At 44.4% G+C, this 14,299-nt stretch overlaps 1 protein-coding gene across 3 annotated transcripts in view; it reads left to right on the plus strand.

Annotated features, from left to right (window-relative positions):
- The window catches only part of LOC110506465 (neuroplastin), a 38,278-nt gene that overhangs the window by 14,736 nt on the left and 9,243 nt on the right, over positions 1-14,299 (plus strand). For all 3 annotated transcript variants that reach the window (XM_036963307.1, XM_036963306.1, XM_036963308.1), the window contains 4 exons: positions 6,864-7,038; positions 7,589-7,683; positions 11,025-11,158; positions 13,703-13,976. In XM_036963307.1, the coding sequence (XP_036819202.1) occupies positions 6,864-7,038; positions 7,589-7,683; positions 11,025-11,158; positions 13,703-13,976 (678 nt within the window). The remainder of the gene's footprint in view (positions 1-6,863; positions 7,039-7,588; positions 7,684-11,024; positions 11,159-13,702; positions 13,977-14,299) is intronic.

Here is a 14,299-nt window from a genome sequence, read left to right on the forward strand (position 1 = left end):
ATAAGAAATTGGAAGACATTGTATTTTATATTCTCCTAGAAGTACTGCCTTTTGTGTTTTTGTTCTATTATGTTGATAGCTCCTATTTGTTCCCTCCTCCCCCTGCAGAATTTGAGGATTCAAATCAAACTTTATTTGTCACATGCGCCGAATACAACAAGTGTAGATCTTACCGTGAAATGCTTACTTACAAGCCCTTAACCAACAGTGCAGTTCAAGAAGAGTTAAGAAAATATTTACCAAATAGACTAAAGTTTTTAAAAAATAATAAAAAAGTAACACAATAAAAATAACAATAACGAGGCTATATACAGGGGATACCGGTACCGAGTCAGTATGCGGGGGTACAGGTTAGTTGAGGTAATTTGTACATGTAGGTAGGGGTGAAGTGACTGCATAGATAATAAACAACGAATAGCAGCAGTGTACAAAAGGGAGGGGATGGCGCTAATGTAAATAGTCCGGTGGCAATTTTATTAATTGTTCAGCAGTCTGGGGGTAGAAGCTGTTCAGGAGCCTCTTGGTCCTAGACTTGGCCCTCCGGTACCGCTTGCCGTGCGGTAGCAGAGAAAATAGTCTATAACTTGGGTGACTGGAGTCTCTGACAATTTTATGGGCTTTCCTTTGACACCGCCTATTATATAGGTCCTGGATGGCAGGAAGTTTGCGCTCCAGTGATGTACTGGGCCGTAAGCACTACCCTCTGTAGCGCCTTACGGTCAGATCTAGAGCAGTTACCATACCATGCGGCGACGCAACTGGTCAGGATGCTCTCGATGGTGCAGCTGTAAAACCTTTTGAGGATCTGGGGACCCATGCCAAATTTTTTCAGTCTCCTGAAGAGGAAACGGTTTTGCCGTGCCCTCTTCACCAGTGTCAGGACCATGATAGTTCGTTGGTGATGTAGACACCAAGGAACTTGAAACTCTCGACCCGCTCCACTACAGCCCCGTCGATGTTAAATGGGGGCCTGTTCGGCCCGCCTTTTCCTATAGTCCACAATCAGCTCCTTTGTCTTGCTCACATTGAGGGAGAGGTTGTTGTCCTGGCACCACACTGCCAGTTCTCTGACCTCCTTCCTATAGGCTGTCTTATTAGTTGTCGGTGATCAGGCCTACCACTGATATGTTGTCAGCAAACTTAATGATGGTGTTGGAGTCATGTTTGGCCACGCAGTCGTGGGTGAACAGGAAGTACCGGAGGGGAATAAGTACACACCCCTGAGGGGCCCTAGTGTTAAGGATCTGCGTGGCAGACGTATTGTTTCCTACCCTTACCACCTGGGGGGCAGCCTGTCAGGAAGTCCAGGATCCAGTTGCAGAGGAAGGTGTTAAGTTCCAGAGTCCTTACTGATGAGCTTTGTGGGCACTATGGTGTTGAACGCTGAGGCAGTTAGGCAGTTTACCTTCGCTTCCTTGGGCACAGGGACTATGATGGTCTGCTTGAAACATGTAGGTATTACAGACTCGGTCAGGGAGAGGTTTAAAATGTCAGTGAAGTCACTTGATAGTTGGTCCGCTAATGCTTTGAGTACAAGTCCTGGTATTCCGTCTGGCCCATCGGCTTTGTGAATGTTGACCTTGCTCACATCAGCTACCGAGAGCGTTAACACCCAGTCATTCAGAACAGATGGTTCTCTCGTGCATGCTTCAGTGTTGCTTGCCTTGAAGCGAGCATAAAAGGCATTTAGCTCGTCTGGTAGCCTCGCGCCACTGGGCAGCTCGTGTCTGGGTTTCCCTTTGTAGTCCGTAATAGTTTTCAAGCCCTGCTACATCCGACGAACGTCAGAGTCGGTGTAGTAGGATTCAATCTTAATCCTGTATTGACGCTTTGCCTGTTTGATGGTTTGTCTGAGGGCATAGCGGGATTTCTTATAAGCGTCCGGATTAGTCTCTCGCTCCATGAAAGCGGCAGCTCTAGCCTTTAGCTCAATGCGGATGTTGCCTGTAATCCATGGCTTCTGGTTGGGATATGTACGTACGGTCACTGTGGGGACAACGTCATCGATGCACTTATTGATGAAGTCGATGACTGAGGTGGTATAGTCCTCAATGCCATGGGATGAATCCCAAAACATATTCCAGTCTGTGCTAGCAAAACAGTCCTGTAGTGTAGCATCCGCGTCATCTGACCACTTCCGTATAGAGCGAGTCACTGGTACTTCCTGCTTTAGTTTTTGCTTGTAAGCAGGAATCAGGAGGATAAATATGGTCAAATGGAGGGCGGGGGAATGCTTTGTATGCATCTCTGTGTGTGGAGTACAGGTGGTCTAGGATTTTTTCCCCTCTGGTTGTACACGTGACATACTGGTAAAAATGTGGTAAAACTGATTTAAGTTTGCCTGCATTAAAGTCTCCGGCCACTAGGAGCGCCGCTTCTGGGTGAGCATTTTCTTGTTTGCTTATGGCCTTATTGAGTTGGTTGAGAGCGGTCTTAGTGCCAGCTTTGTTCTGTGGTGGTAAATAGACGGCTACGAATAATATAGATGAGAACTCTCTTGGTAGATAGTGTGGTCTACAGCTTATCATAAGGTACTCTACCTCAGGCGAGCAATACCTCGAGAGTTTTTTTAATACAGCTGCACCAGCTGACATTGCGCACCAGTTGTTATTAACAAATAGACACACACCCGACCCCTCGTCTTAACAGACGTAGCTTATCTGTTCTGCCGGTGCATGGAAAACCCTACCAGGTCTATATAATCTGTATCATCGTTCAGCCACGTCTCGGTGAAACATAAGATATTACAGTTTTTAATGTCCCGTTGGTAGAATAATCTTAATCGTAGGTCATCAATTGCACTTTCCAATGATAGCAAGAAGAACGGATGGCAGTGGGAGTTTACTCTCTTGCTCGCGGATTCTCAGAAGGCAGCCCGATCTGCGTCTTTTCTTCAAGCAAATTACAGGGATATGGGCCTGTTCCAGTGAAAGCAGGATATCCTTCTTGTCGAACTCGTTAAAGGAAAAGGTTTCTTCCAGTCCGTGGTGAGTAATCGCTGTTCTGAAGCCCAGAAGTTATTTTTCGGTCATAAGAGGCGGTAGCAGCAAAATTATGTACAAAGTAAGCTCAAAAATAAAAACGAACAAAATAGCACAATTGGTTGGGAGAATGTAAAACGTCACCCATGTTCTTCGGCTCCATCTTCTATCTTGACACAACTCTCAGAATTCTGTAGATTTCCTGCCTCTCCCAAAGCCCTGAGCGTTTTGTTGTAGATCACCACAAACCCAGAAACCTCCCCAGTCTCTGTCCACCTACTCCCGCTTTCCTCCCACACCAACCTCTCCTTCTCCACATACAGCCCATCCTGGCCGTCCTGGCCCTCTCCTTTGTCTCATGTGTCCTTCGACAGTTGTCTCGTTTCTTTCCCTATTCTCAAAAAAAAAATCAAAATTTCATCCATTTATTTCTGTATTTCTTTTGTGATGTGTGTTTTTCTGTTGAGTTGCGTGGGTTGTTTTATTCACTTCAAAGCCCGGTGAAATTCTGCCCTGTCTGCACCATGTACTCTAGGCATCGCAACGCTTTGAAGTTGTGCCGCTTATTTTAGTGGGGAAGGGGTAGATGGGACATAAGAAGACAAGGAGGGAGCTGTCCAGGTGTAAAGCGTGACCTTGTTTTAAACACATGACTCACCCTAATCCAATAAAGGACAGAACACAGTGATTTTCTTAAATTTATTTTTTTCCTTTCTAGATTTGAGAGAGCTGGTTTCATTGCTGCAGCAGACAGACTCTCTCTGGAGTCGCCTGTGTACTGTATGACCTTGTACCTACTTAGCCATTATTAAGTGTTTGAGCATGAATCAGTAATGACATTATATCCTCTACCCTCTCTGCTGTATTGCATACAAACATTCAAACACACTGAATGTCAACTGGACCCTTTAAATGAGCGCATGATGCAGTGAGTGCCCAGCCCATTGGAGCACAGAGAGATGTGGAATGTTGTTAGTCACAGCCATGCAGCCAGAAACTCTTAGAGTTTTACTACAGGAGTCAACTCCTTCATCTCCTGAGCATTAGCTACTGAACTGTCTGTAGTACACAGTTTTTACCGTGCTGTTGGACTACTGTCTGACTGCAAGGGCTGCATGTGCACACTCTCCTAATCTCACACCCATTATACTACACTCCGCCAGCTGGCTTGAGACGTGTACAGTCGGCCGACAGTAGATATCTGAGTTTACTGGTGGTAGAAATGTGTCCGTCATCAAGCTAACATGAAATTGCTCAATCCAATGTTTTCTTATTTAAAAAGACACATTCATTCCAAAAGGATCTGTATGTGTTCCAATAATTGAGTTAGACCTTTTGTCATCCAATATATTCTGTCATTACTGAGTGCCAACGTTCTTGTTATAGACTTGTAATAATATGTGTATATAACATGTATACAACAGGCTATACACACTGAACCATTCTTGTTATAGACTTGTAATAATATGTGTATATAACATGTATACAACAGGCTATACACACTGAACCATTCTTGTTATAGACTTGTAATAATATGTGTATATAACATGTATACAACAGGCTATACTCACTGAACCAAAGGAGACGATAATGTATAGTTCTTCGGGTAAGGTTTTCAAATATGTGCTAGTCTTGTTTTAACCCTTTAATTTGTGATTGGAATGAATCTCAAGGTCTACGCACAAAGTCAAGGCCGTTTTTTAAAATTAACTTAATATTGTTACTACATTTGTAATAAACTCCTCAGTTTAGGTTACAATTGAATCAACAGTGTATTTAATTGCACTAAATTAACTCATCTATACAGGCCTCAGTGTGATTTGGTTTAGATCCCTTCCCAACCTGTGTTGTGTTCTAGCTGATAGCTGCTCTGTTTATTGCAGGGGGGGTTTGGCTCAACATACCAATCAAGTGGGCAAACATCCTCCTTCTGTCAGCAAGAAATAGACATTACTGGCACAATCCTCTAGGACTGTATGCAGGTCATAATGTAATAAAATGTACTACACTGTTATGAGTGGGTAACAGTATCAATGTAATGATGCTTTTACAATCCTAGACACAGAGGTGGCCACGTGGTCAGTGCCTGTGTGCTGTGCATGACATCACTGATTCATTCTCTTTTTGAGCAGGTGTCCTACAAATGACCTTCTTCTGAGCTGAGGAAACCTCCCACGGAAAACAATGTGCTTTTATTGCCTAATGCAAATTTCTTGAAATAACTATTTCTGTGTAGTCTGTGTATATTCCCAGGATGCCACACTATGTGGGCTGAGAGGCCTGTATAGGGGTTCTGAAGCAGAGAGAGAGGAGGGGAGACAGAGAGAGCGAGAGCAATAGAGGGAGAGAGCCATAGAGTGAGAGAGAGGGAAAGGGCAGGAGGGGGAGAGAGAGCAATAGAGTGACAGAAAGAGAGAGAGAGAGAGAGAGGGGGGGGGGGAGAGCAATAGAGTGAGAGATAGAGAGAGGGGAAAAGAAAGAGGAGAGCAATAGTGAGAGATTTCCCTCTAGCTATTGGGTATACAGAACTGCAGGAGTAGGTGCTGCCATGAATGCTAATATAAGTCACGAGCCAGAGCCCAGAGACTTCCCCTCCCCTCCTCCACTAGGAGGTTTGTAGTGGCAGCCAATAGGAAGATTATTATGCTCCTCCCCCTTCTCCTCCCTCCTCTAGACCGGGGTTGCGTGGTTGCCAAAGCTGGCCCGCCGTGGGGGAGGGAGGTAGTGAGGGGAGCTTCCTCACTACCCAAGGCTGCCTGCCTGCGCTCTCTGATGACACATCCTGCTTGAGCCTCCCTCTATGTCCTTGAGAAATGGACCCTTGGGTTGGTTGCTCTGTTAACAAATACACTAAATGATTATACTAGTAAAGAGCTAGTGGTTGTTATAGTGTAGTGCAGCAGTAGTCAAGCCGTTGTTCAGCTCATCTTTGTTTGCCACGATTATATACTTTGTCCTCTTCTGTTTAGCTATTGTTTTTTTCTTCCACCCGATAGGATTGCTGAAGATTAAACCTTATTAATTTCCTTGCTTTGGTTTGAATGACAGGACAGCAGTTATTTGGAAGTCAGTGATTGGACATGTAAAAATGTATGTTGTTCAAATTTCCTTTATACATTCAACCTCATATTTGTATAATCTCATGATAATTTCAAGGTTACATCACTCTTTTCGTATCCAAGTGCCTTCCCGAATCAATTTGTACTGTTTAAAGAACCTTGTTGCTGTCAATATCAAATTGAGTGCTACTGTATGAATTAGGCATAATGATAATACAGTCAGGTTCAGGAAGTTATCAAGTGCCAGTGGTTCCAAACCAAAGATGCTTTGGTGCTGGTCATCACCTTAACGATCATTACTTCCACAAATCCAGGTAGTCTAGCGGGTAAGCGTGTTGGGCCAGTAACCCAAATCCCTAAAACGACTAGTTGAAAAATCTGTCAACGTGCCTTATTTGCACCTGTAAGTTGCTCTGGATAAGAGCGTCTGCTAAAATGTAAATGTAGTGTCATTATGATTATCTATCATCTCAAAATGGGCGCGGGAACAAGAGGTACTAGGCCTGAGACTAATCATCATTCTAATTTTACAGACTTCATTTTGTGAGAATATTTTAAGTGAGTTTTTTTAAGCCCATCTATTGTACGGTAACAACAGAACCAAAGACAGATACAGGGTTTAGTGTTGCAGGTATTTTCCTGCCGCTCCATGTCGTGTTTCTTTATGTATTTGTGTTGTTGTTGTCTTCTGTTCCAGCCCCAACTCCCACGCACGTCCGCCACTCAGTCTGTGTGTGGGGAACAGTCAGTACAGTTACAGTTCTGCTATAGTGTTGAGCCCCAGTTCAATGATAAGGGGTTGCTGTCTCTCTGTGTGTTTCAGAGCCCAAGATCAATGCGTCAGATCAGATCATCCTGCCCTCGGAGACAAAAGGGCCCCCTATCACCCTGCAGTGTAGCCTGACCAACGCCCACGAAGGCCAACAAGAGAGCTTCTGGATGAAGAACGGAGTGGAGATCGCAGACACACGGAACGAGCAGAAGAACACAGAGTACATGTGAGTCCTTACTTATTCTGTAGTTCTCTTACTAGAGCATTCAACAAAGCCTTTCTAATTGTCACACAGACTATCAACACTAAGACCAATCACCCTGAGATGGAAATAAGAGCCATGTTGCCAAGTCCTTTAGTGAAAACAGTTGTTGGGCAGCTCCATCCCTTGCAGGGCATAGCCATCAGAGCAGCCTCTGAGCTTAGAGCAGAGCAACCAGTTCCTGTACTGCACAACACCCCCATAGACATCTCCCAGACTCTCCCCAGCCAGGCGCGGATGGCTACATGAGGAGACCACTGGGCAGCTCCTTTCCTGTCACATTACATTTCAGTACTCTATTAATGGCTGACCCCAGAACAGACAGCCCCGTCCTAACCTCTCCTCTCTCCTGGCTGCCTAAAACACAGCACAGTGCTAACAATGTACGCTAAGGACTTCCACACAACATGCATCATTGGGTGATGTACAGTGATAGACAACAGAATTAGATTTTTTTTGTATTTTTGACTGAGCTCAAGTTACGGAGTAACTGGTATTTTGTGGTTTGTTGCAGAATCAAGAAACCAAGGTCAGACGACGCAGGGGAGTACATGTGTGTTTACACGTTTGAAATGGCTCCCAACGCCAACGCCACTATTGAGGTAAAAGGTAAGACTCCGACCACCTGATCTCACTCACGGTATAAACAAATGACAGATACTCTGTTGATTTTTATAATTCATCAATACTGTCACTTTCATTTGACCCTCTGCCATACCTAAGAGAGAGATACAGTTCTCCTATGAGGGATCTGATGGATAACACAATCTAGAGCTACTTCCTGTGAACAGATCCCCTTCCAGTGACAGACGTTGAGATGTTGGTCCGGTGATGTGTTTTGGTGTTGACAGGCTGGTCTCTGGAGGCTGCTGTCACTCATTGAGAGGACAGGGCAGGACAGGCCAGCTGAAGGGAGGGACTGAGTCCTGTCTTCTCTGCTCTCTCTGTACACTCGATTCACACAGACTTCCTTCAGGCTACTGTCTCCTCTGTAGACACTGGTCAACAGTGATTTACTTGATTTATTCGTCAGATTATTATTAAGATTTTGCACCAGTTACCACATATAATTGGCACAGGACCAAGGGTATCGTATTTGTGTCGCATTTGTTATATTTTTAAGGGTAACTGACGATAATTAGTGATAATGTGTCAAATAATGTGGCTTATTCTGTACCATATATGTTGGATAACATCGTTTCACATTTGAAAGCACATATTCATAATTGTTAGGATCATTCATTGACGTGAAAGACGCTTATAGAAAAACTAAAACCATAGCGAGATAGAAGTTGACAGCTCACCCTTCAAGTGGAATAAGGGATTTTACTCTGGGTGAGAAAGGACTTGCAAAACCCTGTTCTAGAGAAGCTTGCCTGCACGTACAGTGTTAAGCCAATTTGTTGTGACATTGCTATGGTTGTGCATAGTGAGCTTGCCATTGACTGTTATGCCTGCCTGGCTGTATTAAGCGCTAGCTGCCTGCGTGGTTGGTTGGTTGCGTAACGCGTGTGATGACCGTGTATGCTCTGCAGCTCTGCTGCTTCCTCCACCCTGAGATGACAGGCCTCATCTCCAATCAAACCTCAGCGTCCTGACCCTAGGGCCGTGTGAAGGGAGGTAGGCAGGCAGGCAGCCAGGGAGGCTTGCTGCCCCTGGCTGTTAGAGCCTGTACAACACACCGTTTCCTGGACATACAAACACCATGGCAGCACTGCCTCTCAACATTATTGTTTACTGACTGGGAGTATTAACTGAATTGTTGACAAACGCTGTTAGTCGTATTTTGGATGCTAATGTCTTGGTTTAGAGGAAGCACTGGCACGACAATCATTTTTGAGATAGATTTAGATACATTTGCAGGCTTTCCTGTTAATTATTACAGTTAAGGACCGATTGAGGAATAGGCTCAATAAAAGCTACAGCGAATGATCATTCTAAGCAGAAATACATGAAAGTTGTGACCAACTGCATCCAATTAGTCTTGCCCTGCCTTATACAAGGGCACTGAGTCCCATACCATTAAACCCATACTCGGTCGTACCACCAGGTCCCATACATTAAGCATGGTAGAGGGGCCGAGCCTGTGTGCTCTCTGCTCCTGGCAGCCGAGCTCTGAGCTCCCCCCAGCTGCAGTGTCCTTGTCGCTCCCATCTCTCCAGCTCTCAGCTCAGAGCAAGGCAACAGATGGAGGCTTGTGTGATGGTGGTGTGGGATTAAGGTTCAGAATCCGCTCCCAGCCATTTGTAATGGCAGGACTTTGTTGTCCACGATGATACAGTAAGCTGCTGTCCTGAGCATGCATATTTTGCGCATCCCAATTATCCTTCGTATTTTTACATATCCCATTTTGTTGTGTGCTATCTACGCATTTTTTAAAGAGATAATTCCACATGCCCTGTTGATTGAATCAAATCAATTATGAATTTTGCAGATCTAGATTTCTTTCAGATTCCTATTTTTTGTCAAACGCACAGTAAGGGCCACAGGATAATGTGTCATATAATTCTTTATACCACGACATTGTTGAATACTTGTTTCTGATTGGCTTGAAGGGCATTTTAGAGCATGCATTATTTTTCTATAAAGTACAGTATATTTGCACGGTAGAATTCAATGGCTATAGTGTTTGAGCTGCTTTTGAAAGCAAAAGTCGAATTGAAAACATTATTGGCATCGTTTCATTCCATTTTTACAATAGTAAGCTAGGACTGAATGTTTGGTTAGTAAACTTGCAAGCTGCTCCAGTGGATGTTGAACACATTTCTACCTGCAAATTAACACATTTCTAGAAGTAAATGTGTTAAATTATAGCCATGGTATGCAAGGGATAATCAACTCGTGGCTCTATGCTTTCTCTGTAAAATAATTCAACTTTGTTAGTTCCACTCCACACGATCATCAACTTTGAGCTCAAATGCTCTTTAAATTCAGTGGAGAGATGGGAGGTATCAAAAACAGTAAATAGAAATGGGACCTAATCGCCTTTCTCTATATATTTCTGACACACAGGCAGACAGACACATCCACACAGCAGCACTGTAGATCAGTAATCACACAAGCTGTTGGGGGTGTGAAATGGAAGATTTCTGCCTGTTTTGGCACCACTCAGAGGGCAGTCAGTCTCCATGCTGTCAGTCAATCACAGTGGAAGTGAGCTGGGGATAACGAAGACAGAGATAAACGTGGCCCCTCCCCCACTAGCCAGCGAGCACGTGTGCACCATAGTTACAGTAGGAAGGATGATGTCACTTTGAGCTCAAGCCACTGCTGCTCAATCATCCTCCATGACAACGGCCGCTGCCGCGCTGCAGAAAACGCTGCAGCACCAGGCCAGCCTCTCCCCTGATCCTGCTTAATTGCATGGAAGGAATTACCGTAATTTCAAGGATTAGCAAAAGGCTGTGGCAGTTGTCTCCCGGCTCCAGAGCCGAGTTAAACAGAGGATTCTGCCTGAAAACCCAGGGTGTCGCTGGGTTGGAGAATCTCACCTTTGAGAAAGTCTGTCACTTGTTGACTATGAACTGAAACTCTGCAAGATATGTAGGCCTACACCATCAAAGGGCAGACTTGGAAGTAAGCCACAGCAAACCATGAGCTCTACCTTTTAAAGAAACTTGAAAATTGAAAAAAGCAGCTAAATGTGTCCCTGCCTCGATCACTGTTGTGATAAAGCATTGATTCCAGTGTAAGTCCCTCTTCAGGGAAGTCAGGGCCTCAGCTAAATCATGGAACAATTCCCCAAATCCTTTCTTAATTTACCATCACTTTCATGTACATCTTAATGTTAGTTACCAAAATCAAAATGGGTCCCGACAGACTTGACTATATCATCTGATGTCTTGTTATTAAGAGAAGCCGATGAGGAACGACTTTGACACAAACATAGAACGTCTTGCATAAAATGTTTTTATTCAAATGCATTTCACTCCCTTTTCCCCTTGTTTTAGCGGCACCTGAGATCACGGGCCACAAGCGCAGTGACAATAAGAACGAGGGGCAGAGTGCTCTGTTGTACTGTAAGTCTGTGGGCTACCCCTTTCCCATCTGGACATGGCGTAAACTGGATGGCTCAAACTACATGGTACGTGTCCTCTTCCTTGGCTCTATATAATGCTAGATCAGGGGAACCCAAACTTTCTTAGCCCACGACCCCATTTTGATATCTGAAAATGTTCGCGATCCCAACCATGTGAAAAGAATTATGTCATTAACAGCCAATGTTTACTTTTTAATTTGGGGCTTTGGCAGTCAATTGAAAAGCATTCAACAGTAGTTCTGATTGACGGTGAGTTGAGAAGACATACTTTTAATGTGGGGCTATGACAATCAATTGCAAATTAGTCTGACATAATGTATCTTATCTCACCACCACTAATGATATGGGTGTGCTTAATGAATGCTGTGTCGGAGCTTCTCAAAGTCAGGGGGCGTGGTCGACCGTGCGCACCTCATATCTGCTGTCACATCCAACCTGGATCAATATTTGGTTATAATGCAGACGAGAGCACTGATGGTGGTTTCAAAACAACTGGGAACTCTGAAAAATACGAGGTCGAATCAGGTCGGAAAGTTGGACCCGAGTTCCCGAGTTCGAATTCTGAGTTGGATGATCGTTCAAAATTATTTTTCCCAGTCGGAGCTCGGTTTTCTCCCCGAATTCCCAGTTGCCTTGATTGCACTGAAGTCGGAAGTCAGAGATTTCCGAGTTCCCAGTTGTTTTGAACGCGGCATTAATGCTCAGTGGAGACGGCAGAGTATTATTCCCTTTGAGTAAGGAACCAAAACTCCTCCTCAGTGACCGTGAATGCATTCGGTCACGACAGCTCGATCAGCTGTTCGATATCACACCAGCATGTCAACTGAGCCAGAATCACAGTCAAACGGATTAGGAAGTAGGTCCGAAAGTGCTCTTCCAAGCATTGGAGGTGAGTAGTCATCACTCATGTGGGACACTTACTGATGCTGTTTTCTGTTAGACACATGCACAGCGAAGGGAAGGGGGCATGGTTTGTGTTTGAAAGACTCTCTCTCCAATAAGAATTATTTCCTCTGAATCCACTGATTTGGTCACTCATCTGTAGAAGGATTTTGTATTTCCTATGCATGCTTGCGTTCAGTTTGGTCAGTTTGGTCAGTTTCCCAAATATGTCTGTTACATAGGCAAAGTCAACCAAGTCTGTTTTTTGTTGTTGTGAATGACAATTGTTCCTCTCTCAATGCAAAGAAAAAAGTTCAACCACCAAGCCTCGTGTGAAATAGAACCCTGTAATGCTCTGATCCCATATCTCCACATAGTTTAGCGAACAGGTGTGCGCGCAGTGGATGTGGTTTGATGTATACTGAACAAAAATCTAAATGCAACATGTAAAGTGTTGGTCCCATGTTTCATTAGCTGAAATAAAAGACAATGTCCATACGCACAAAAAGTGTATTTCTCTCAAATGCAGAGATAATCCATCCACCTGACAGGTGTGGCATATCAATAAGTTGATTAAACTACATGATCATTACACATGTGCACCTTGTGCCGGGGACAATAAAAGGCCACTCTAAAATGTGCAGTTTTCTCACACAACATGCCACAGATGGATGTCTCATGTTTTGAGGGAGCGTACAATTGGCATGCTGATGTACAGTAACAGTGTTGCTTCTGTTCCTCTCCTCACCCCTACTTGGGCTTGAACCAGGGACCCTCTGCACACATCAACAACTGCCTCCCACGTAGCATCGTAACCTATTGCTCCACAAAGGTTACGGCCCTTGCCATACAATGCGTCCATATGGCAGAGGGAGACACATTCATAACTAGAGTGCAGAGGCCTGCCCTCCGTCCCGCCATAGATGGAGCCCCATCTGTGCAAAAGCCCACCATTCGATCCCATGGAATCTGTTTTTCGTCAATATAGCCAAGCAGCACGCTGAACATCCTCTGTGCTGTTTCATGCTCGGAAATCGTGAGACAGAACAATATGTCCTTGTGAATAGCATCCCCTGACGTGTATAGCGAACAAAACTCATGCATGGCCATCTCGGCCCTCACAGCTAGCGTCCATTTAGAGAGCATTAGCTGGGGAGTTTGAGTTGTTCAGTCAGTATTCTCTTAATGGCTAGCAAAAGCATAAATTCTTTAGCAGTGTTATCTGACAAAGGTATTGATGTGAGTTTCTGTGCCTCTGCCTCCCCACGCATTGTTTTCACCTTATCAATTGCGGCCAGTAATATCAAAGTCTCTGCAATAGTGTGTGGTTTCATAGCACAGAGGGCCTAGTCATTCACCGTGGGAATGATTCAGGTGCAACGGTCAAGTGCAGTCTTTTCCCATGATCTAAGGGGGCTTTCTGGTTGAATTTTAGATTGGAATCTTTTTAATTTAGACTAAGGTTAACCACATTACAATGATTTTGAGATACAAAGATGATATTATAAAATACATGTATTTTTTGGTACATTTTTTCCCAGATTTTTAAAAATCTCCCTCGACCCCATTTTCATATCAGGTGACCCCGCATGGACCCTAGTTTGGGAACCGCTGTGCTAAACTACTGTGATCACTGTCTGGAATGTGATCGTAAAATTGTCTGTAACATAGAAATAATTGATATGCTAATTTACCCTCCTCCTCTAGGAAATCGACAACTCCTCTGGTCGCTTCTTCATCACCAACAAAGACAACTACACAGAGCTGAACATCATCAACCTGAACCGCACCTCGGACCCTGGTGAATACCAGTGCAACGCTACCAACCACATTGGCACCAAGTCCATGTCGTCCATCCTGCGGGTGCGCAGCCACCTGGCACCCCTCTGGCCCTTCCTGGGGGTGCTAGCGGAGATCATCATCCTGGTGGTCATCATCGTAGTGTATGAAAAACGCAAGAGGCCAGACGATGTGTTGGACGGTAAGACAACGTTAAATCTAGTATTATATTGTATCTCTTTGGGGAGACAAGACAACCTCTCGTCATGTTGTCATCGTCAGGCCTGTTTGATTATAATACTGGTCAGCGTTACTGGATGCTCTCATTGAAATGACTGTATAGTATGTAAAAGGGTTCTCGATCTCACCTGAAAGAGACCAACATGCTAGCAGCGGCAGGGGAGTATGTACTGATTCAAGCAGTACTTGTGGCCATGGGGTAAAATCAGGGAGGAAGAGGGAATTATGACCCAGGAAATAGGCTGCTGTTCCTAGAACAATACAAAGACATTCTCACTCCAGTTA

This window comes from Oncorhynchus mykiss, chromosome 26 (assembly GCF_013265735.2).
Source record: "Oncorhynchus mykiss isolate Arlee chromosome 26, USDA_OmykA_1.1, whole genome shotgun sequence".
In the NCBI taxonomy this organism is placed as follows: domain Eukaryota; kingdom Metazoa; phylum Chordata; class Actinopteri; order Salmoniformes; family Salmonidae; genus Oncorhynchus; species Oncorhynchus mykiss.